Genomic DNA, 24,642 nt, shown 5'->3' with positions numbered 1-24,642 from the left:
CTCAATTATTATTATAATTTTTCCTGATCCACCCCCTTTCTTGCAAATTCCATTGTTCCTTATAACTGAATAAAATTCCATTGTCCATATATATATATATATCAAATCTTTATTATCTATTCATCAGTTGAAGGGTATCTAGACTGATTCCATTTCCTAGCTATTATGAATAGAGCAGCAGTAAACACTGATGAGCACATATCTCTGTAGTAAAGTGTAGAGTCTTTAGGCCTAGAACTTGCCCAGGAGTGGTATAGCTAGGTCATACGGTAGGTCTAACTTTTAGCTGTCTCAGAAATCTCTGCACTGATTTCCATAATAGCCTCACCAATTTAAATTCCCGCCAACAGTGGATGCTTGAAAACTCTCTATTCAGTTGCATAAACTTTATTGGACTGTTTGATTATTTTATGATTTAATTTTGGGGGTTCTTTATATATTATATATATATATATATTAATCTTCTGTCAGATTTATAGCAGGTGAAGGTTTTCTATCATTTTCTGGGCTAGTCATTATATTCATGTTTGATCTTTCAATAAAAAGAGCTGAGAGAAGTGGAGAAATGGCTTAGCGGTTAAGACATTTGTCTGTGAAGCTAAAGGACCTATGCTCAACTCTTCAGATCCCACATAAGTCAGATGCACAAAGGTGAGACACACATAAGGTTGTACTGCCCACTAGGTGGCACAAGCATCTGGAATTCAATTGCAGTGGCTGAGGCCCTGGCATGCCAATTCCATCTCTCTCTTAAGAAAAAAAAAAAAAAAAAGAGCTGAGAGGTAGACTCTTTGGAAGCCAGAATATCTCTCAATCACCCATCTATGTTGCCTAAGTGAGACTTCTGTCTTTTCTCATATATAAGTTAAATACTCATTAGCATGGTCTCTCATGAGAACATTAGGAAAATGAAACGAGATTATCAGTTCTGGATTCCCTTTTGTCTCTATTTTCCATCAGCAGAAATTTGGGTGTTAGGTTTTAAACGGTTGATAAAGAGTACTTTCTGATACATGTTACACTTGACAAGATGGTAGGTCGCCTGATTGTTCAAGCCCAGTGTCTGTGGTAATGATCAGTGTCTTAAGAGAGTCTGGACTGGATGTGAAACTTTGTTTCTCTTTCATAAGTAGGTAATGGTGAAAGTATGACAGTAGTTGAGCTCCCAGAGTCTTGAGAATACCTTGAAGACAAGAGATAGCACTCTGAAGCTGTTCTGTTTAGTGGGGTAGATGGTGGAAGAAGTGGAGAGTGATGAGAGAAGAGTTCAAAGCTATGGTTATACAGGATTATTAAATCCTGGAGGAGATTTAATTTAAGGAGTAGAAGGTAAATTTTTTTAAATTTTTTATTTAATTTAATTGAGAGCAACAGACACAGAGAGAAAGACAGATAGAGGGAGAGAGAGAGAATGGGAGCGCCAGGGCTTCTAGCCTCTGCAAACGAACTCCAGATGCGTGCGCCCCCTTGTGCATCTGGCTAATGTGGGATCGGGGAAACTGAGCCTGAACTGGGGACTTTAGGCTTCACAGTCAAGCGCTTAACTGCTAAGCCATCTCTCCAGCCCAAGAAGGTAAATTTTGATAAGAACACACAGAGACCACCCACACAGAGGATATAAACTGAGTTAGAAAAATGGGCACCAGTATTTAAAGTACAAGGATTATTAAGGGATTATTATTTGTTTTTTTTTTTTTTTTTTTTTTACTAAATCCACCCCTCTTTATTAAGCTTTATTAATGATGACTGAAACTCACCTTAGTAGATTCTCTCCTAATGTTCCCTCAATGATATCAAGAGAAATTTTTCATGTCAAGATAGAGATTCAAAATTTACCTCCTTAAATTAAATCTCCTCCAGGATTTAATAATCCTGTACAAGCGTAGTTTTGAACTCCTCTCTCATCACTCTCCACTTATTCCACCATCTACCCCACTAAACAGAACAGCTTCAGGGTGCTGCCTCTTGTCCCAGTCTCGAGCCTCTAGGAGGTATCAGAATGGTTACTAGTCAGATATTTCAAACCACCTAGCAGACTTTTGTAGTGACTCTGTAGTGAATAATTAATGACTATATATTGTTAATTCTGCTGTATATTGTATCAATTCCACACAATAACTCAACACAGCAATCAAATGCTTTCCTAAACCTTGAACTCATTTCGATTAGCTGACAGCTACCTACAGGGTTTCTTAAAAAGCCAGAACAACAGGAAGCCCAAAGCCAAACCCAAACTTAATCTCTATTGTTATGCTAGGTCACCAGAAATTTTAGTTCAACTAAGGTACAATTACATGACCAATGTCTGTGAACTGTCTTCCTCATCTTCAAAGGAAGTTAGGACTTGAACATTATAGCAGAGAAAAAGAAGGGAGCTCCGTGGATCAGTGAATCAAAACCTCAACCCAGTTCACATAGCAAAGCAAACTTTTAACTATTCAAAGGTAAAATTGAATGTGGGAGGAGAAAAATTGCGGATAAAGGAGTGAAAATATGCCCACATTATCACATTGTTGCCAATTTTCCAGAAAATTTTGGGATAAATATTCTTTCACTTTAATAGGCATTGTGGTTTTTTAGATTTTCTGGTTGTCTTTATTTTAGTGACTCTATTTCCAAAGGACATACTCCTTTAGAAGTATGAGTATGAGTAATGTGAAGCTCCTCTTCGAGATTTTGTTTCTACGATTTTTTTTTTCTTTAACAAGTGAAAGTGAATGGTTATAAGGGCATGGTGACATTTATTCTTTTCTTCTGCTTGTTTGATTGAAATAGTTATACTGGACAGCAGGTGGTGAAGATCTGATGTTTTTGACTGAGAACATCATGACTTATTTTCTTTAGATGCTTCCTTGAACTATGAAGGTAGTCAAAATCCAGGACATATTTATTTCACAGGGTTATCTCAAGCAACAACAACAAAAAAAATCCATAGGCCTGTCTTATACCACTCCATTTATTTTTGTTTCTTGCTGATAAAGTTAGATTTGGAGAAATGAATTACTAAATCATTCCTAACTTTCTATCATCATAGTGTTTCTTGGTTGCCTTTTTTTTGACATTTTGAAAATTCTGTATGTATTTGAGGTGACTAAGATGTTGTCAACATGGCTTAACTAAATTTGAAAGCCCAAAAATATATAGGTGCCATACATTCTCTCCCTACTCCCTTGTAACAAGAAATCTCTTGAATGCTAAAGAAGAAAAGCGTCATTTTGTTCTGCTGTATAGTAAATGTTGTGAACATTTAATCTAATGGTTAATAAAACAAACATACATTGGTGCTGTGAACATGATGGAACTTACAATTAAGTTTATTTTTAATACTAAACATACTTTTATGCTGCAAGTTTTATCAGACATGAGAGTCTCAGTTATTGTCTGAATGAAATTAGATACCAGCTCCACTTTAAAATGATTAATTCATGGGCTGGAGAGATAGCTTAACACCTAAGGAACTTGTCTGATAAGCCAAAGGACCTGGGTTTGATTATCCAGGACCCACTTAAGCCAGATGCACAAGGTAGTGTATGCATCTGGAGTTCATGTGCAGTGGCTAGAGGCCCTGGCACATCCATTCTCTCCCTGACACTGTCTCTCTCTCTATCTCTCTCTTAAATAGATCAATAAAAATAAAATATTTTAAAATGGTTCATTACTAGCTAAAGAAAAACTTTTTTCCTATTTTTCTTCTTTATAGAAAAAAAAGATACATTATTATACATATTGACCAGCTTGACACAGCAGTGAGACATTCAAAATAAAGTGCCAGTTTGCTTTCATTCTGGTTTGTTTTCAGTGGTCAATATTGTCTAAAAGTATGAAAGTTTCATCAATACTGTATATATTAGTATACATAACACACACACACACACACACACACACACACACACACACACACACACACATATGATAGCAACTTTAGTTCAGACATGGGGAAGTGACATTAATGTCTTTTAGTATTGCACAGAAAAACATGTGAGGGAAGTATTTCAGTGACCCTGAGACCTCAACATACTGATCCCAGCACTTAACGTTTTCCTGCACAGAAAATTACTCATCTCCTTAAGCATGTATCTTGCTATGTCTAAATTTTATCTAGGTGGGTACATATGTGTATATATGTATTCATATGTGTGTAGGCTTGAAGTCATCATCAGGTGTCTTCCTTAATTGTTGTCAACCATAATTTTAAGACAGTGGCATCCACTGTGCCTGGTGCTCACAGATTTTACTAGCCTAGTTAGTCAGCAAGCTCTAGGTAACCTGTAGTCTCTGCCTTCCCTATACTAGGATAACAGAGATATGCTGCTACACCCAGTATTCATGAAAGTGGATTTGAAGTCTAAACTCATGTCCTCATGCTTGTATAGCAAGCACTTTACCAACTGAGCTATCTCCCCAGCCCCATAAGTTTTCTTTTCTATGGATTATTACTGGGTAGACTTTTTGCTTCGCTGATCCACAGAGTTCTACTTTCTCCCTTCTGTAACATTCAATTCCTTCTTTTATTTGAAGATGAGGAAGGCAGTCCACAGACATCGGTCATGTAATGGTGGCTTATCATGTTTTCTGAAAGTTTTTGTACTTTATCTCTTCCCATGGGACATTCCTTGTACATATAAAACTGTTTTGAAATATCAATACAGGTGCCCATGCCCATACCTAGTGTTCATATACTTAAAATAGACTTTTCCACTTAAAGGCCTATAGACATTTTACCTGATCACCTACTTTCTGTTATGAGATTTCAGGGGTCAGAACTAATTTTATTTAAGGGCCAAGAGTAAATATGATAAGGATTGTAGGTCAGTATTCTTTTAGGCTATTCAATTCTATTTACTATGAAACTAGACATAGAGGAAAAAAAAAGATAAATGGGCATATGTTCTAATAAAACTTTAACTTCAAAATAGAAGGCGGACTCCTTGGATAAAGTTTGTTAATTCCTGCACTGTTAATAATATTATTGCCCCTGAGAAAGAAATCTAGGCTTTGAGTCCTTCTTCCTCATTCATGTATATATTTCTTTTCTTTCCTTTTCTTTTTGAGGTAGGGTCTCACTGTAGTCCAGCCTGACCTGGAACTCACTATGTAATCACAGGGTAGCCTTGTACTCATGGCAATCATGTGCCACCACACCCGGATGTGTGTGTGTGTGTGTGTGTGTGCGCGCACGCGCACACACACACACACACACACACACACACCAGGTGATAAGGGCAAGGCTGACTGAGTGCAGCTGCCTCTGGTCCAGTCAGGCCTCATTTGCAGCTTTGGTGGAGTTGCAGCCCGAGCTGGTGAGCAGACAGCTAATGAAATTCCCATGCAGTTTTTCATCTTACAGGGGTGGTGCTTGGAGCATCTCCATAACACTATGCATATGACTTCCCCTAAGCCTCCAGCATTAGTAAAGCTCACACTCTAACTTGAATACCTGTCACTTAGAGATGCCAGTACACAGAGACAGAATGGCATCTTCAAAGTTGGACTTTATTCAGAGATCCACCAATCTGAGCAGACAGTGGATTAGCATCCTAAAAATCAGTCTTACTTTACATTGTACATTAGATATTTTTATACCTTTATATAAGGAGGGGAAAAGACAATCATTCTGGAGCTCAGTCTCACCTCTCTGGCCAGGTAGCTAGCCCTGCTTTTTAGGCTTGTGATGCCTAGAATTTTCTCATCATCATTCCTTGTACCCCCATTCTGTTGATGTTTGGGCTCTTGCACTTTGTGAAACACTGAGTCTAGTTAGTGTCTGCTGGTATCAACCTTGTACTACTCCAGGGCCATGTATGCTGGCATGGTTATTTCCAAAGCAAACAAACCATTGACAATGAGCACATGCTAATCTAGTACTAATATGGACATAAAGATTCTCTTCTACATTACATAGTACAAATATTTTCTTATGATTCAGAATATGAAAGTGTTCCTCTCAGGCCCTCCTGTCTACCACTGATAGGCAAGTGCTTTACCTCTGACTGAGCTACACCCTAGCTCTTAAGTAAATATCTAATATTTTTTAATATTCCATGATATCTTTCACCTTAAATCTGTTTGATTTTTCCCTATGACTCCTGACATTGTTTATACAATTTCTTTCTATTCTTTAGGTTTCATCTAGGGACCATCTTTAGTACTAAGAGTTACTAAGAGTTGTCTATAATTTCTCACTTCTTCAAAGAAGGTATTATTAAGAATGTGTTCTTGGATATCTGCGTGAACAGCTACACATTTGGGCACTGAATAGTAAATTCCCAGCCACCATTAAAAGGATAAGGTGACTTGGGTGGCATTAAGAGTTCAGAATAACAAATTATTCTTACATCATTATGTTTAGTTCACAAAAACCTCATAGTATTTAAAATGATAAGTATGTTTTATTGTAACATTTTGTACTCAGTTCTAATAAATGAGACCAATTTTATATAGTAGAAGACATACTAAACCTAATGTCAAAAGACCTGTGCTCAAGGCCTGGCATTTCACAGACTAGGTAAATAAATGTGTATGGGCCTGTCCTGTTGGCATCATTTATTTGTCCAATATGATGGAGATGGTACTATCAAGGACTCCTCAAACTGTTTAGAATCATTTAACCTCTTGCTGTGACAAAGGTCTGTCTACTGTCCTCTTATGTGGAATGTGCACCAAGCTAATTTAAAGTCCTGTGATTTACACTGAAATGGTCAATAATGTAACTTCCCACAGAGGGAATGAAGGATGGGAAAAATTTAAAAGTGGTAATGTGGGTGGTGATTTTATGTAAATGTGTTACTTTTCGTCTTGAAATACATGGTCTTCCAAATTATTTCAGGCTTTTCAATAGACTTCTATGTTAGATATGATGGGTGATCAATTAAATGGGACTGAAAAGCTTTCCATACCGCTGATTGGCCTAGAAGATGTTGGCTTACTTTGCTTGGGCCAAGACACTGTGGTTGTAACTTTATGGTTCTTCTACTTCATAAACTCAAAGAATGAGAACACTGGAGTAGGGGAACAGCACAGAGAGGAGGAATGCTTACTATGTCTTATGTGGAATTCAGTTCCATCCAGAGCACCCACTCCGAAAGCCAAGCATGCTACATATGCTTGTAACCCCATCCCTGGGAGGGACAGAGAAAATAGAATCACTGGAGTTTTCTGGTCAGCAAGTCTAATGGGATGAAGGAAGACAGGGAGGGAGTTCTACTTTCAGTGTCTCTATCTTAGGGATATAGATGGAAGAGTGATGAAGGAGGACATCTGACATCTTTCTCCACATGCATATGCATGAGGCATGTGCACACACACACACCCAAAACACTATATATATATATATATATAATTTGTCTATTTGTTTTTCGGGTTTTTGAAGTAGGGTTTTACTCTAGCCCAAGCTGACTTAAAATTCACTAGGTACTCTCAGGCTGGCTTCCAAATCACAACAATTACCTTACCTCTGCCTCCTGAATGCTGGGATTAAAGGTGTGTGCCATCACTTACTTAAAGATGCCATTACAAGTAAGCAAAAACCATATAGCACAAATGCAGTATAAATCAAGTGAGAAGAATGAAAAATAACAACATAAGAAATTAAACAAAGCTGTTAAATGTTTAAAGATACACTGAGAGAAGGAGGTAGGCTTAAAATTGTTACATGATCACATACACCAATGTTGGAAGGAACTAAAAGATCAGAAAGGTAAGAAGATTAGATAACTTCCAGAAAGCAAACAGAGTTCAACAGGTAAAATCTAAATTGAAATGCATTACATCAACTTGCAACAGGACACCTTTGCTTTAGAAGGAATGAAAGAAGCCTGAGTCTTAGCCTTTGTCCCTCTTTATAATACTTCCCACGGGATGAGAAAATAGGGAAGAGGGGAAGGGGGAACACACACTCCTTCCAACCAGCAGAGGGCAGCCTCAGAGAAGAGCTAGGCCACCTGTGCTCTGCACAGTGCAGAATTTACAGGATTCCCAGTTGTCAGGGGCTGAGAGCTGGCCTGAAGGGAACTGAAGTGTGCTGGGGAAGTCAGCTTAGGTTTTGCTTGCTGCTCTCTCCCCTTCCTCCTTCCTTTCACTACCCCCAACTAACAGAGCTCACACTGCTCCTGACTCAGTTGTGACTGGAGATTTCTTGCTCAGCACTCCCGGTTTTATTCTTGAACAGCTCCAGCTTTGGTTTTTATTTTATTTTTCAATTTTAGGAGATCAAGACAGATCCTTCTGCTGTAACTTCCAAGCCTCAGACTTCATATAATTCCTCCTCCTCCTCCGTTTTTCCTTCCTCTAATCTTTTCATTTCCTAACACCTGTATGAGATTTCTGCTGTTGGCTGAATACACATACACATACACACACACACACACACACACACACATACACGGGCCTATCTCTGCTAGTCCATATGTCATGCACCTACCCATTCATAAGCTGAAAGACATGCACATATATAGACTAAAAAATAACCCATTTGTTGTCCCATATGCATGCATGCACATAAACACCCATATTTTCTGTTGCCATCTCTTCATAGACTCATTTATATACACTCCAAACCCTTACCTCATTTCTTACACATAAACACGTGTACACGCAAGCGCACACAGAGATGCATTCATACACGCATGTAAACGTACGCATGTGTAGTCTCCTGTGTACTGCCCTTTCAGCCTTTCTCGCCATGGAACGGCTTCTCCCCACTAGCCTTTCCTATCCATCACTTCGATGTTTCACATCACACCTCAGATATAGATTAGAATGTTGAAAATTTATTGTTTCTTTTCCAGGGTAATTTTTTTCAAAGCCTTTCCCCTGTGATCTATAAATAATGAAGAATCCCATTAGCAATGTGATAGATCTTGTAACTTTTAGGCAGCCTTTGTCAAGCTCTGTGTTTCTTGCATTTACTTGCATGACAGCCCCAAGTCATGGCAGGTAGGGAGCATAACGAGCTAGCACTGCAGGGTCCAGAACATGGTTCCCAAAGTATATCCATTGGTTCTCATAGATAATGCATGTGCTTCCAAGGGAGCTCTATGCTCATCTCAGTTTTTCAAATTCTACAGTGAACTGACTTCTATAAATGCAGATGATAATTTGCTCTGAGCCATACATTATTTGCATAACATATTTGGCTCAGTAGCCTATTTTTCCATCAAAATACTTTATGTCTAAGGCCAATGCTGCATAGAAATAATTTCGGAAATATCATTCTAATAAGGAAAATGCTGCAGAAAAGCTGTGTTACAGGCGTCTGCATTGAAAAGTTCAAATTTACATCAGCACAATTCCATTTCACAAGTTTAATACAGGACTGGAGAGACAACTCTGTGTTTAAGGTGCTTGCCTACAGAAGCCTAAGGACCTGGGTTCGATTTCCCAGTACACACATAAAGCCAGCTGTATAAGGTGCCATATGTGTCTGGAGTTCATTTGCAGTGGCTAGAGGCCCTGGTACACCCATTCTCTCTTTCTCTCTCTGTCTCTCAAATTAATAAATAAACAAAATATTTTTTAAAATTTAATAAAAATATGTCAGGGTTATAAAAACCCAAATATGTTAACCCTTTCCAAAGCACATAGCTAAGCTTTTTTTCCTGATAACTAAAATTACTTTATTCTATAGAAGAAAAATATCATAAAGCGAAAAAAGGCCCCCTCTCTTTTTAGTACTAAGCCCTGTAAAAAGGCATTCAGTAATGGCACCTTAACAGGTGGCAGTGTGGCAAGAGTCCTGTTTACAATCTCATGCAGCTAATGCATGCTTAAATTGGTGATGACAAATCTCCCCCTAATCCTCTAGAGTGCTACAATGTGTTTTCCTTGAAGGCTACACATTTTAAAAATGCCACACCAATGTCATAATCTCATTTGAAAATGCCTCTGCACAGATAGCCCTTGCCAAGTACATATTCTTCAAACAAGATGTGCTGTTCTCAACCTGGAGATTACATTCAGGGTAACAAATATCTCCCACAAGTTAATAATTTTCAAGAACGTTTTAGAATGGGTCTCAGTAACCAGTTTCTCATCCTAGGGAGGTTTGGTGGGGGTGTCCTGTCCTGGCTTTAGATATTCTGCTTCAGAGATCAGAGGACAGGAGCTGCCATCTCTTCCTTACTGAACTTCTCTGTTGTGGTTTCCTCAGAATAAGATTATCCTGGATCCCATGACGTTCAGCGAGGCCAGGTTCCGGCCATCCCTGGAGGAGAGGCTGGAGAGCATCATTAGCGGCGCAGCACTCATGGCGGACTCGTCCTGCACGCGGGATGACCGGCGGGAGCGCATAGTGGCTGAGTGCAATGCAGTGCGCCAGGCACTCCAGGACCTGCTCAGCGAGTACATGAATAACGTAAGTCCTGGGCATGCAGCCCTCTCCGCTTGGCGGGTTGTGTTCGGCTATCTTGTGGCTGTTGTAAAGGCATGCATAGCCTGAAAAGAGTACAGGTGCTCCCAGAAGAGGGCCAGGTGAAACCAAAGAGCTGCTCTGATTTTGTTTCTGAATGCATGTTGAGGATGGAAGAACTGAATTGAATGGTGGAATCTTGGAAAACTTTCAATGTTTAGTTGAGTAGTGTCTTCTTGGGCATTTTAATGGCCACAATTTGACTTAGGTAAGGTTTTGGTTGATAAACGTACATGATTGATGATGGCAAGAGAGCCACTGCCGACTCTGCTTTTTCCAGGGTGCTTTCAAAGCCAAGAATAGCTATGAATACTCTTCTGTCACCCTGAGAGGCCTTCATAAGACAACGGGTTTTCGAGTGTGTGCATGCACAGGCTCAGTTAGGGTGCAGAAATCCTAGCTACAAACAACCTCTGGTGACACTTCATGTTTTATTCTGCAAGTATGAATTCATATGAGTGAGTTTCTAACTTCTAAGATAAATATGAGTGATGGCTAGTTGTTTTGTGACTCAAGCAATAGCCACTGCCTCCACTATTTATAAAATGTGGTCATTCTGCATATGTATAGTTTGATATTCTTTGCTTTGAAAGGCTTTAACTTATGTTTGTGACATTCATTCAGCTGAGGTGACGCCCAGTACTTGCCATAGGAAATGACCAGCATTCCTCTGCTCTAGACTCCGGTGTTTGAGAAGATTCAATATAGGTTCAAAAAATGTAAAGTCAGGTCTTCATATGTTGTGAGAATACTCGTAGGTTAACCAGCACACTGAAAATCTACTCACAACTTTTGAAATCCACCCTGGGTTTTGTCATGAAACCCTTCCATAATGCTTGGACTAAGGACCCCTCCAGCACCTAAGGAGTCCCAACACAAGGAAGTGCATGCACACAGCAGAAGGGCAGTCTGCAGTTCAAGCAAGTAGCATACATACAGTGCTTCTCCTGTCAGAGAACCTAATTCAGAAACAAAAAGGTGCTCAGTGAGAACAGCCTAGAAACTTAAATGTAAAATTTGTTTCCTTTCCATTAACCTTAGATTGTTTGATTTTTGGAAGACTTGCCCAATTTTCACCATAAAGATTCAAATGTGGATGTATCCTGTTGTGGCCAGCTGCTCAGGAGGACTTCTCTGTAGGACCATGGATGGTCAACTCGTGTTGTGATTCAAGTCTATGGGTATTATGCAGGGTACTGTTAGATAAACTGATTGCCACTGACTCTCACCCTATGCAAATGTTTTGAATAGTAGATTTGTCGGAAGAGCATGCTCACAAAATCTGGGCCTATGTTTAATGTTGTTTTCAACAAAATAGAAAAGGGATAATGACTTGCAAGTAGAACCTGGTTTTATTATAATGGGATTCTTAGTATTTCTATTAGTGAACAATTATTGCCAAAGAAAGTAGTAGAAACTATAGAGGTGGTGATGCTTAAGATCGCAATATAAATAAGTCAGAATAAAGTGTGTTCCAGTGAGTAGAAATGACTGGCTGTGATTACAGTAGAACCAATTGAGATGTGACTTGTAAATTTTGGTTTAGAAATTGTTTTTCTCCTTGCAATGTGAATTCATATAGGCAAGCAGATTTGATGGATTGTGGTGTTTATTCACTCCAGTCTCTTGTTTTTTGGTCAGAACCTTATGATAATCAAAGATTTTGTACTTTTATTGAATTCTCAGTTTCTATTTGATGCAGTTGCAGAATACATAGAAGGGTATAGTGATTACATTTCAAAGTGAACCAGTTCTATTCACATTGAAACCTGAAACAAACACATCCATTTGAATAGAACTCTCAATCATATAAATTACTGAGCTTTATGCTTTGTGGGCACTTTCAAGGTAGGATAGAATACAGCTACTCTGCTTCGATAATCTCCATCCGTGCCTCTTATTTCTTAATCCACACAGCCAGTGTAAATTTCTTTTGATATAGCATATATTAATTTAAAGAAACATGTAAACACCTATGCCTTCACTGAAAAGCCCATTGTTGTTGACAGCAACCAGTGAGTTAAGTGAGTCCATCATTCTTGAGCAGTTGTGTTTCTTCTTCAGTTTTGTAAAATTTGAGAGTAAAGGTACTGTTTAATTTATTACCTGCATATCTCCATTTCTATGTGTCAGCCAGTATAATTTGATAAAGATAAAACTATCATGAAGTTACAAGATTTAAACATTGGTGTAACTGGTAATTATGAGTTCTAAAACTCGTCTAATCAGTTTCTGATAAACATTGACTCACAATAACCCTTTATATCCAGAGTGGTCTCAAAACCCTGTGTATAGCAGGTGGAATAGAATGGTACTTAGATGGCTGTTAGGTATGAACTGATGAGAGAACAGCGGTCTCGTTGGGTGTGAGCTATGGCTTGTGCAGATAAGTTACACTGAGCTCAGAAGTTTGGCTATTTGTTAGTTGTTTCCACAAAGTTATACACAATTTAGTATGTTTGTGTGATTTGAACATGTCATGAAAATGTATACACTAATGAAATATTGAAATAGGAAACATCCTGAATGAACAGATACATGGGCAAGAAGTACACTCATAGCATAGCAGTGGTATAAAACAGGTTGAAAAAGGTGGTAGGAAAACATTTAATGGTCTCAAGTTGTTAAATCTAGATTCAGATATAGTAGAAAGTGAGAGCTTTAAAATGGCTCCCATTTAAAAAAGTGTTTGTCATTATGCATTTTCACACACACACAGAGAAAAAAAAATAAGTAAGGGCATGGCAGGACCTCCAGCCACTGCAAATGAACTGTAGATGTATGCACCACTTTGTGCATGTGGCCTTATGTGTGTATTGGGGAATCAAACTGGTCATTAGGCTTTGCAGGCAAGAGCCTTAACTGGTGAGCCATCTCTCCAGTCCCTAATGGCTTCCATTTTGATAGACCATTGATACTCTTCAGATGCAGACTTAATGGGAAGATACTTTCAAAAAGATATATGTGTTATACATGTGAATTTGGATTAGTGCCATCAGGGTGAATGCTGGAGTGTTCAGGCTGTTGTAAATTGTTGCATACTGACAAACTTTCCTCTGGGACCTGTAATTTTATGCAGCTTAATTTAAGCACAGTAAAAATTTTTCAGTAAAAAAAAATAAATAAATAAAAAATAAAAATAAAAGTAACCTCATGGAAGGATACAATTGAATATGGTATTTTATTGATAAGAATTTTGGGATGAGAAGTTTTCAGTTCCCAGTCATTCAGTAAATGTTCACTGACAGCCTGGTTCTTATGTACCAGGCATGTTCCAGACTGCTAGAGATACAGAAGTGAAGAGATAAAACTCTTTACCCTCACAGAGCTCCTATTCTTGAGAGTTAAGATGTATATCATATGCCTGAGGGACTTGAGCTATTTGAGTTATTATAGGTGGGTTAGGAATTTGAGTCATTATATATGGAGGTGATTTCAAAGGTGAAATATAAAGCATGGGAGGGAGATGCTGCTGAGCAAGGAGGGCCTGGGAACATGAGATGATGGCAAATTGAAGACTTTCTGGAGATGGGGGAGAGAGCACTTGAGGTAAGAGGAGCAGTAAGAGCAGGGGCCTTCTTATGAACAGACACTGGTATGTCTGGACATCCATAGACAGCCAAGATGGCCAGCAGCAGTTAGTAGAAGGTGATATGCCATGACACCATGGAGGGCACAACGAGATGAAGCATAGATGTATACAGGGCCTGTGCCTCACACTGAATTTGTCTTTAATGCTAAAAAGTGGTAAGCCATTGGAAAGTGGTGGGCAGCACATGCCTTAATCAGTCGTTAATGCTAGCTGTACAGGTACACCAATGTTAGAGAATATGACATTTGAAGATGCCATGGACCATATGATAATTCATCCTAGTGAGAGCTCCTAGGCCAGATGGATGCAGTTAAAGTGTTCAAATGCTGAATGTAATATTAGTTTAAAAAATTCTTATAATTTAATCAGTGTCTGCTTTATGAACATAAAACAGGCATTGGGAATTATGAATGACAGCTACAGCCATGTCAGCTGTCATAAATATTAAATCTTCATTTATATTAGGTTGTAGGGAAAGTTCTGATTTGCTCAGACATAACAACAATGTGTAAATAGCTCACTTAACCATGCCTGGTTGCTTTGCTAGACTGAGTGTAGATGAATGGGTAGTTAAATAAAAGAATTCTCTTTCAAAGTTCTGTCACAAAAACACTAAGTGTGCAGTACATTGCATAATATAAATCACTATAAAATTCAATACTTATTCTAAGTACTAGGCTATAAGCAGAAGTATAAGAAGAAAACAGTAGTGATTTTAGGTACTAAAACTGTTATTGCAGTACCCTAAGAAGAGGCAAGAAGCAGTCTCTTGTTCATGCACAGACACTGTTGGGCCTTGGTTAAAATGTGGGTAAAATGTGTCTGGATGTTTGCATGCTGTATTAGCCAGGTGGGATATAACGTGGGTCAAGCTTATATGCATAGACACTCTGAATAGTTCTAAATAAGAGAGAAACTATTTGCACAAGGTTGGCAAAGATACTTTTGGCATGAGATGCTGGCTTAAGCCATAACAGGGTGTTTTTATCTATATTGCAAATAAAATTATATATGAAAAAATAAGAAGCAACTCTTTTGAACTTCTTAAAAAGTCTAGGTAGATCCCTGAGGAATAATTTGTGAGCCACTGGTATAACTGATATGTTTGACGCACACACAGATACTCTGATATGGGAACATAGATACATATCACAAGTGCCTGAAATGTTATTTTCATAGCCTTGACTCTACACTGGAGCTTGGCTTAGATGGCATTCCTAACAGAGCACACTGCTGAAGTTTGAAAAGGGAATGAAAGGGCATTTGCAACCTGGTTCTGGGGACTCAGCCATAGTGAGGCTTAAACATACTGCTCCTCAGTGTTGCATGAATCATAGGCAAAGTGATATCTAGAGTAACAGAACCTCCAAACCCAGTGGCCTTTCTAAAGTTTTGTTATGCTTTGTGTTTTCATAAGACAAAAGAAATGTATATGTAAATATTTGTAATCTCATCCCCTGTACACACTTAATTTGTAAAAATTGTATTTGTTCTTTTCTAACTTTTAAGCTTGTAGAACTGGTCTATTTGAACACACACACATAGCTATACCTTGATTTAAAAAAATATATATGTGAATTGTAAATGGTATTTTGTAAAATATTTTCTTTCCTCAACATAAATGTGGATATGTTATATCAATAAATATTCTCTAATTTTGTTTGCTAGGTGCATAGAATTTTATTGCATGAGTACATAACTGACTTAGGAACAATTCATTATGAATGAACATTTATAGGAGAGTATTGAAAAAGGTAATGAGGGTAGTCTTTTGTTAATGGTAGTATAGTCTGATTGAGGGCCAAAGCATGTCTAAACAACAAACTGGGCTATGATTGAGCATAGAGCTTACAGTTTAGAAGGTTTAGGAAACCTCTGAAAAAAAAGTTTTTGTTTCTTTAATTTTTCAAATTCATCTATTTAGGTATTCATCATATTTAGTAAATATTTGACAAACATTAGCTTAATGAGCTTAATTATGACATTTTGATACATATATGTTAGTGTACTTTGTTTTTCACCCTCTCACTCACACCTCGAAACCATGGACCTTGTCCCCATCAATGATGGATGTACTTCAGATGTTTAAGCTCTGCGACTTCAGCCTCTTACCTTTCTAAGCTCCTTAATTATACATGTAAATAATTTTTACATATGTAATAGTATTATATCCCCTTACCCCATCACCATTTCCCTGAGGGCTTTCCTTAGTAGGTCCTTACTTTTCACTGTGGGGTAATCAGGGTCATTGTTAGTTTCCTAGGGAGGTCTGTACCTCAGGATATTTCTACCCACCCTGTGACTTATAATATTCCCACCCCCTCTGACCAAACAATCTCTGAGCCTTAGGTGTGTTAGCAGTTTGTTTTTAGTGTTGAGCTCACTGTAGCCTCTGTATTTGTTTTGATGAGTTTCAGTTCACCTCCACTGTTTGTTGCTATTTTCCTGGAAGCACTTGTCAGACTAGCATTGGGAGTAATACTCATGTTTCTGCTTCCTCTGTGGTTTTTCCTAAACCCTGGTAAATGTGGTAAAAGTGGCACATTTTTTGGTGAACTAAAATTCACAAAAACACATTTTGACTAATTCTACATTTGTCAAATGACAGGATAGCTTAAAACAGAATAGAGAGGTTTGGGGGAATTACTCATTGATGGAGTGCATACCTGTCACATATGGGGCCTTTGGTCCTATCGTTAGCACCACAGAATCTTTTTTTAAAAATACCTTAGAAAGTAATGTATGCAATGGTCATATTCCATATGACCTAATGTTGCCTGTACCAACTCAGAATGGCCCTCTCTTCTAAAAGAGCGATTCAGGGCTGGAGAGATGGCTTAGTGGTTAAGTGCTTGCCTGTGAAGCCTAAGGACTCTGGTTCAATTCTTGATTCCCCAGGACACCTTGTTAGCAAGATGCACAAGGGAGCACATGCAGCTGGAGTTCGTTTGCAGTGGCTGGAGGCCCTGGCATGCCCATTCTCTCCCTCTCTTTCTCTTTCTCTCCCTCTCTCTCTCTCTCTCTCTCTCTCTCTCTCTCTCTCTCTCTGTCACTTTCAAATAAATAAGCATAAAACAAAAAAAAATTAAAAACCGATTCAACTTGCCCTGGTGAAATATATATCAGTGGCCAATGGAAATGTCTCCAATATCACAAACTGTGTGCCTATGGTGAGAAAGTTTTCTTTCTCTTCCACTTATTTGCATCTTTTCTTCTCTCATTCCATGTTTTGGCCTTCAAATATGTGAATACCCTTGTTACCTGTGAATATTCAATTCATCTGTGTATTTATGTTTTCCATGTAAAAATTTTGATTCCATGCCAAGCTTGTTTAGTTCATTTTTAGTTTATATTAAATGATCAGATATTAGGTTACTAACCCTTTATTTTAAATGTCAAATTAAGCATTTGTGTTTTATTCTACAAAGAAAGATGTTGGGAATGGAACTTCTCAGACATTTACCCTTATGAAGCAGTTCATTTGTAAATCCATCTGTCTGCACTTCTAGGTAGCTCTCATTATAGCTCCCACAGGTCTCCTGGAACTTAAAGCACAAACAGTTAGGCTTTTGCTTACCATTCTTGTTACTGCTTTCTCTCTCTAACAGTATTCGGGAGTGTTGATGTGATGATGGGATTTCAGTAAGTTCTGGGGCAGGTTGGGTGGCACTGACTCAGACATAGGTGGCTGGAGAATGTCTGTTATGTGGACAGGACATGTTCCCTAAGAAGGAAAATAGGGGACAAAATGAAAGGAGATAGGGCCATATTCAGGGGTACCTCTGGGCAAGTGTGCCTTTGGCATTAAGCGGTTCCAAGGAGGATATTCCAACTGGCTGGTGGATGGCTGATGTGACACAGCATCAAGCACAGCTCAGGAGCAAAGATGTAGGTGATGTCCAGGCCCAATGGGAAGGTGATAGATATCTTTGGGTCTTAATGGACCCAAAGTTTGTGGCAATTTCTAAGTAAAGGACTTGGGCCCTATGAAAACTGGAGCATGCTGTATACATTTGCTATTAATTACCATCAGCTGGTGACACGCCATGAAATGGCTTACAGGAGCCCAAGGTAATGAGATTGTTTGCTGTGTTGCCCCATGTAACCTCTTAGTGGAGCCTCATGAACTCACTCTTTGCCAGATTGGACATTTCTTTATGACCAACTTCTCCTTCGGTTAACTTAGCCAAGGATATAAGGCAAGCTTATAGCCATTTATGCTTCAGTTATAAACCAGCAAAAGCTTTAAACTTGTAATGAAGTTGTCTTAGGCAAGGCAAATAGATTCCTTGACCCTCAGCTTTCTCAGCTGTAAAATTATAAAAACAGAATTCAGATTATCTATGGGGTACTTGGACATCAAATGAGATGATCACCATCAGAAAGCTCAGTGTCTACAAAAACCCCTACTTCTTACTTCCCTCTTCATTTTTACTGATCTCAAATTAAAACCCTATGCTTCAGAGGTCACTGTAATATTTTTGTGGATGAGCTGGAAATTATAAAACAAAATTCCTCTGATATGCCTGGTACATGGCTAGCTCTTCACTGATGATTTCAAAATGACCAGAGATGTGTTTGTTGGTGTTCTACTGCCTCAAGTAACACTTGAAGGAATAGGACATTAATCACAATTATTACCAAGACCAGGAGAGTCCTTATAAAATTAGAATTGGTAGAGAACAGTGGGAAAGTGAATGGGAACCAGAAAAGTAAGCAGAAGAAGAACCTGGCTTCTGAACCGTTGTAAGTTGGACACAGAGGTTGGACTCAATCATGGCTTGACTGACTAAGGAGATGAGACACCTGCCTCTTACTTGACCACTTGAGAGATAGGCCAGTGGGGATATCCCAATATCTGGTGGTCAGAGATAGATTGAAACTCCATGTGGGGATGGGAAAAAATTTTGTCATGTCTTATTAATATGATTCTGTATTATTGCTCTAAAATGAGATGGGCATAGGCTTTGGGTCATCAGGTTAAAATTGGTGTGTGGGCAAAACTTAGAAGCTATTGTATGATTTGAATGATTCAGAGTAGTCATCTCACCAAATTTAGAAGATTGAGAAATACTACATTTGGGTGAGATATTTAGGTTAAAAATATTTTGTAAGAGCTGAAGGAAGAGTAGAGTTGCTTACAATGTAACCAACCAGACAGAAACTGGCCTTGATATCCATGACCTTGCAGTGCCTAGCACTATCTTCACAAGACCTTCATAATAGGAGGAAAAGATGATGACATCAAAATAAAACACAGACCAATGGAGGGAGGAAGGGGATATGATGGAGCGTAGATTTGTGAGGGGGGCACAGGGGAGGGGAAGGAATTATCATGGTTGATTGTAAGTATGGAAGCTGTCAATAAAAAGGAACAAAAAAGTATTTCCTTTTGTTGGTCTCTGCAGAGTTGGTAGGAATCTAGCAACTTCATGGTGGCTGTAGACAGGCAGCAACATTGGTATTGAATTTCAGTGAGCTCTTGAGCAGGAAGAAGCTGGGCTGAAACTATTATCATCTAAATGAGGCTCCGATTCCTAACTCTAATGAATCAATTCTGAGTCATGAATCTCTGTACTCCAGGAGCCTGTTGTTGACTTATTTACATTGGAAAATAGTTTGAGAAAATATGGCCCTGGGTCCTCTACTCATGTCCTCAAATCTCTCTGCCTTTTCTTCTCTCTTTCACTCTATTTCTTCCTTTCACCAGCTATGTGCCTGGAAAATCCTTAGACGTTATTTTGAATATATGTAAAACTCTTCAGGGGTGTCAGCCCCTGTTGTTCATCTCTCATGATTTACCCCTGTAGTTTTCAGGATAATTGACCTGTGATTTGCTGGGAGATTCTCTTTGGTCCATCTTACATCTCACTATAGTCATGTTAGGATTACACATACAAGCCACACATCTGGCTTTGTGTGGATGCTGGGAATTCAAGCTCATGTCTTCACACTTGTGTGCAGGTACTCTACCTACTTAGCCATCTCCCTAGCTGCAGAAACTATGTTAAAGGCATTCTAGGTATTAAATTGTCAGTTACCATGCAGAAATAATTACCAATATTTTCCAAGAATCAAACTTTAAGTTGAAGCCACAAAGAATTTGAAATGGTAAACTTACAATGAATAGAAATTCACATTCAATCATCACTAAAAAGCAAATTTAAGTAATGCACCAAGAATGAGTCTTGGGAAGATCAGTGGCACAATCAGTTAGCACATAGTACTTACATAATTGTGTGGGCAGAGCAATGCTGAGGCTGAGAGTTGGTCAAAACATATACACAGATGACAGATAGATGATACATGGATGGATATATAGATCGATAGATAGATAGACAGACAGATAGAGTAAAACTACAGAACTGGGATGTTTACATTTATTAAATATAAATTATAAACTACTATAATTCAAGTAAAGAAAGCATTGGAAATATGGTGAAAAGCCAAGAGACTGTCATAATTGTGTTGGAAACATGAAAGTCAGGACTGGGAGCTGGGATGATAGAGGGAGAAGCCTTGACTAGAAATATATGCATGGTGGTCAGGAGGTTTACTAACTACCTTGAATCTGGACCAATGAGGAGAAGAAACTATGAGAAGTGACTATCTGGCCTTTGCCATGGAGTGATACTGGTCACACCTTCTTGTTTGGGAGCTTGTCCTCTCCTAGAAACCCCATAGTTGCAAGTCATTCCATTTACTCACAATGACTTCTGTAAGAAACACCCAGGATTACAAAAAGTAAGAAAATCAAGTGAAACAGAAAATGGAAATACCAATATAGTCCAACAGCAAAGTTAAATCTTGTACTTACAGTTCTTGCTAGTTTCTTTGCATATCAAACAACTTCCTCTCTTAGTACTTGCAAGCTGGTTCAGAATCATACAAGGTCAATCAGCTCTTCCTCATCAGGTAGTCAGGATCTGTCTTTAAATTAGTCAATGTGTAGGGATTGCTGACAGCCTTGGTTGCCAACTCATCAGATCTAGTCATCATAGCTAAAGACAGCTGGGACAGAATAATCCATCAATTGATCTTCTCTGGAGATCCTTTGTGGTATTTCAAGGAAGACCTCACAGACTGTCACAGAGATCAGCATTCTGGTCTCATACCATTTCTTCTGAGTTTGCAAGGCAGTACCCAAAACTGGAGCTTTCATTCCCCAGTGGTTTGCTCTAAGGATAAACATTAAAAGGGCCTATTTGTTCAGGCTTGATGTTTCCTTGTACCCATCCTGGAAAGGATTTCTTCAGATTAATTTAGAAAATTGATGCACTCTAAGAACTGAGTGTTTTGCTGGTGATGACACGCCTCCATGTCCAGCCACTTGGTGACTGTGCTTAGCACCCTCTGATTGCAGTGTTCATTCTCAAGCAACACCTCCACATTTTAGCTCAAATATGCTGTCTTGATTAATTAAGTAGATTTAATTCAGCAATTGCACTTGACACATCCTCAAATTACATAATCTCTTTGAGTTACTACCTGTTTCTCTGTTGGAAGTTAACACTCATGGACATGAATGTGATATTATTCAGTCTCCAGTACCTAGTATATGTATCTGGCACCTGAGAGGCCAGAGTTGACCTTCTTGGAATGAAGGAATGAATTAACCTTCTAATGATGATGTTAATGATAAGAAAAGGAGAAGTGGGAGACTGGCAGAATAACTGAATTTTTTTAGTACATTGAGTCTCATGGCTTAGAACAAAATGATTTCTCCCCTTTTTTCTTCTCAACTAATTGATAAAACATTGAGTAAATTAGTTAAGATTAATCTTGCTTTGTTTGCCTCACTGAAATGCCCTGAGCTTTCTCTATGCTAACTTCTTCTTTAATGCCCTAGAAGAGGCCCCAAAGTTCTTCGTGGAAGACCTGAGATCATGTGAATACTTATTAACAAACAAGGCCTCATATTTCATTTGCTGCACCAAGCAAGGCCCCATTGTTTTTATCAGTGCATAGTGATCTACTGGATGTACAGCTAGAGATGGTCTGAGGAGCATGGAAGACTTAGCAGATTGTCAGTTATGCAGCACTGGAAATTACTGAAGTGGCCACTTCTTGAAAGACACAAAAACATTGCTATGTGTTCCCAAAGATAAATAAACAAAACACACAAGGGGCATCATGGACTTTTTAAAAAATAGCCATTCTGTCTCAGAGTCCCAGCCCAGGCTGTACAGTCAGAATCATGTCAGAGGTTCTTATAATCTAACTTTAGCAAGGGCTATTTCTGATGAGCAAGCACAGAACGCTTGATATAAGACAGTAGGTCACATCAGTTGTTGATGCAGCTCAACAGGGGTTTATAGTAAATTGTCTTTTTGTCAATGAGAATAAATACTGTTTTAAAATGTATCTGGTATAGTCAGGTTGAGCTGTGTATTACTCAGCCAGGATATGGAAATCCACAAAGGGGGTCTGGAGAGATAGTGTAAAATCCTTGCTGAACAAGCATGAGGACCTATGTTCAGATTCCTAGCACCCATGTGAAAGCCAATGTGATGGCATGCACCTGTACGCCAGCTTTGAAGAGGTGGAGACAGGACCTACCGGACCCAGATTGGTGAGCTCTAAGTTCAGTGAGTGATCCTGCTTCGAGGCAATGAAGTTAACAGCTATTGAGGGAGACACCTGACATTAACCTCTGACATCCACATGTGTACACACGTTAAGTGTATGTGCATTGTGATAGTTTGGCCCCATAAGTTGAGGCATTTCTTTTATTAAACTTCATACTTGAACCCCTAAAAGGCAGCCTAATTCCTACTACATGAGGCATGTTACCTGGGGAAGACCTGAGTTTTCAGTCCTAAGGTGTGTTTGAAGGCAGATCTTCATTCCAGCCCAAAGGTGTGGAGAGAACAGTTAGAACTCCATGTTTCATGCTTGCTGCCTTTTGTTGTTTGGTGGCTATTTGGTTATTTTTCTCTGTTTGGATCTATGAAAGTGAGTGAGCTTCTACCACTACTGATGGAACTTCCCCTGGATCTGTAAGCCTGAAATAAATCAACTTCTCTCATAAACTGTGTCTGTCTGGATGTTTGTTCCAGCAACATGGAGCTGACTGCTACATGCACCAACAGACAAATCATTACAAACATGCATACACACATGCATATGTGCCTGAACCTATACACAAGGTTGTAAAACATTGTTGTCAGAGAAATCTCTCGTGCTGAATGGCTAATTTCATCTTTGAATTTGTTAGAGATACACAAGCAGATATGAACAAGCATCACACCCTGTGAGCTGATAATTGAAAGGTAACTGCTTGTTCAAAACTTCAAAATGTCTCTTCTCATACCCTAAAACACACCTCTTCCTACACACACACACACACACACACACACACACACACACTTGAAAAATGGCAATTAATCATCCTTGGATGGTCTTGTACTCTATAAGTGCCAAAAACAAAATATTCAGTAACAAGTTATTCAAAATCCATTTCTTAACAGCTTCACTGCTGACTGCAGATTCTATCTGCCATTTTGGCTGCTGCTGAAACATTAAGAGTCTTTACCAATTTGTTACTCCAATTTTTCGGCATGATTTCCAAGAAGAAACAGCATTTCTGACTGTTCTAGGAATTATTATTTTTATTTATTTACCTGTTTATTTGAAAGAGAGATACAGAAAGAGATACAGAGAGAATGGGTATGCCTGAGCCTCCAGCCACTGCAAATGAACTCCTGACACATGTGCCATCTTGTGCATCTGGTTTATGTGTGTAGTAGGGAATTGAACCAGGGTCCTTAGCCTTACAGACAAGTGCCTTAATGACTAAGTCATCTCTGTAGCCCTGGGGATTCTTTAAGTCTATGTATGTTTCACTGACACATAAGGAGATTGTATAAAAATGCAAATTACAGGGTTACAAGCCTGCCCTGAAATAGCAGACCTAGAGGAAAAGGACCTTGGACTCTACATTTCAGTAAATTTTCCATAAGACTCTCCAGCCTCCAGGCCAACACCCACCTAGTATTATGCCAGCATGGAAAACTAACCTGAATTAACACCACTACATTCAGAAATAAGTGTCACAATATCTTTTATCCTATTCTCTCCAAATTATCCTTTGCCACTCTATCCAAGGAATCACTGGAGACATTAGAGGGCCAAAATTTCCTTCAGGCTTTTTTTTTTTTTTTCTCTCTCTCTTAAAGTGATTCAAGAAGACTTTAGCACATTTTGTGAATTTCATCTCAAAATATAACAAAAACCAGAAGACAACAGTAGTCTTTGCATTATTTGTTCAGCACATGTAGTGGTAGGATGCATCAGTTAAATGGCCTGCAGGTTAGTGTCTAATTTTGTACTTTTGATCCCTGCAACATAGATATGCAAATTATTTGAGAAAGATGTTTTTCTCTGTATCCATGAGATTTAAAAACAAAAGAGTTCTTTGAAACTCTTATCACAGACATTGCCTACTTTCATAAATTGTTTGTAGCAATTCACTATTCTATTAGCTTCCCTGCTACTATTTATAAACCCTATGAAACCATGTCTTTCCTCCTTTTATTATTTCAATTTTTCCCATGACTTGAAGGATCACCAACCAGCCATTTTTCTGTATGTCTTGTCCTGTCTCCTAATTTCAGAATGGCTAAATGAGAATGGACAAGCAGTC

General features: G+C 38.7%; 1 protein-coding gene across 3 annotated transcripts in view; it reads left to right on the top strand.

Annotated features, from left to right (window-relative positions):
• Positions 1–24,642, top strand: part of Ctnna2 (catenin alpha 2) — a 1,209,750-nt gene that overhangs the window by 403,003 nt on the left and 782,105 nt on the right. For all 3 annotated transcript variants that reach the window (XM_004660539.2, XM_004660538.3, XM_045151911.1), the window contains one exon: positions 10,148–10,351. In XM_004660539.2, coding sequence (XP_004660596.1) covers positions 10,148–10,351 — 204 coding nt within the window. The remainder of the gene's footprint in view (positions 1–10,147; positions 10,352–24,642) is intronic.

This window comes from Jaculus jaculus, chromosome 6 (genome assembly GCF_020740685.1).
Source record: "Jaculus jaculus isolate mJacJac1 chromosome 6, mJacJac1.mat.Y.cur, whole genome shotgun sequence".
Classification (NCBI taxonomy): Eukaryota; Metazoa; Chordata; class Mammalia; order Rodentia; family Dipodidae; genus Jaculus; species Jaculus jaculus.
Note: the sequence above shows the minus strand (reverse complement) of the source record. Positions and strands in the feature narration are given on the sequence as shown.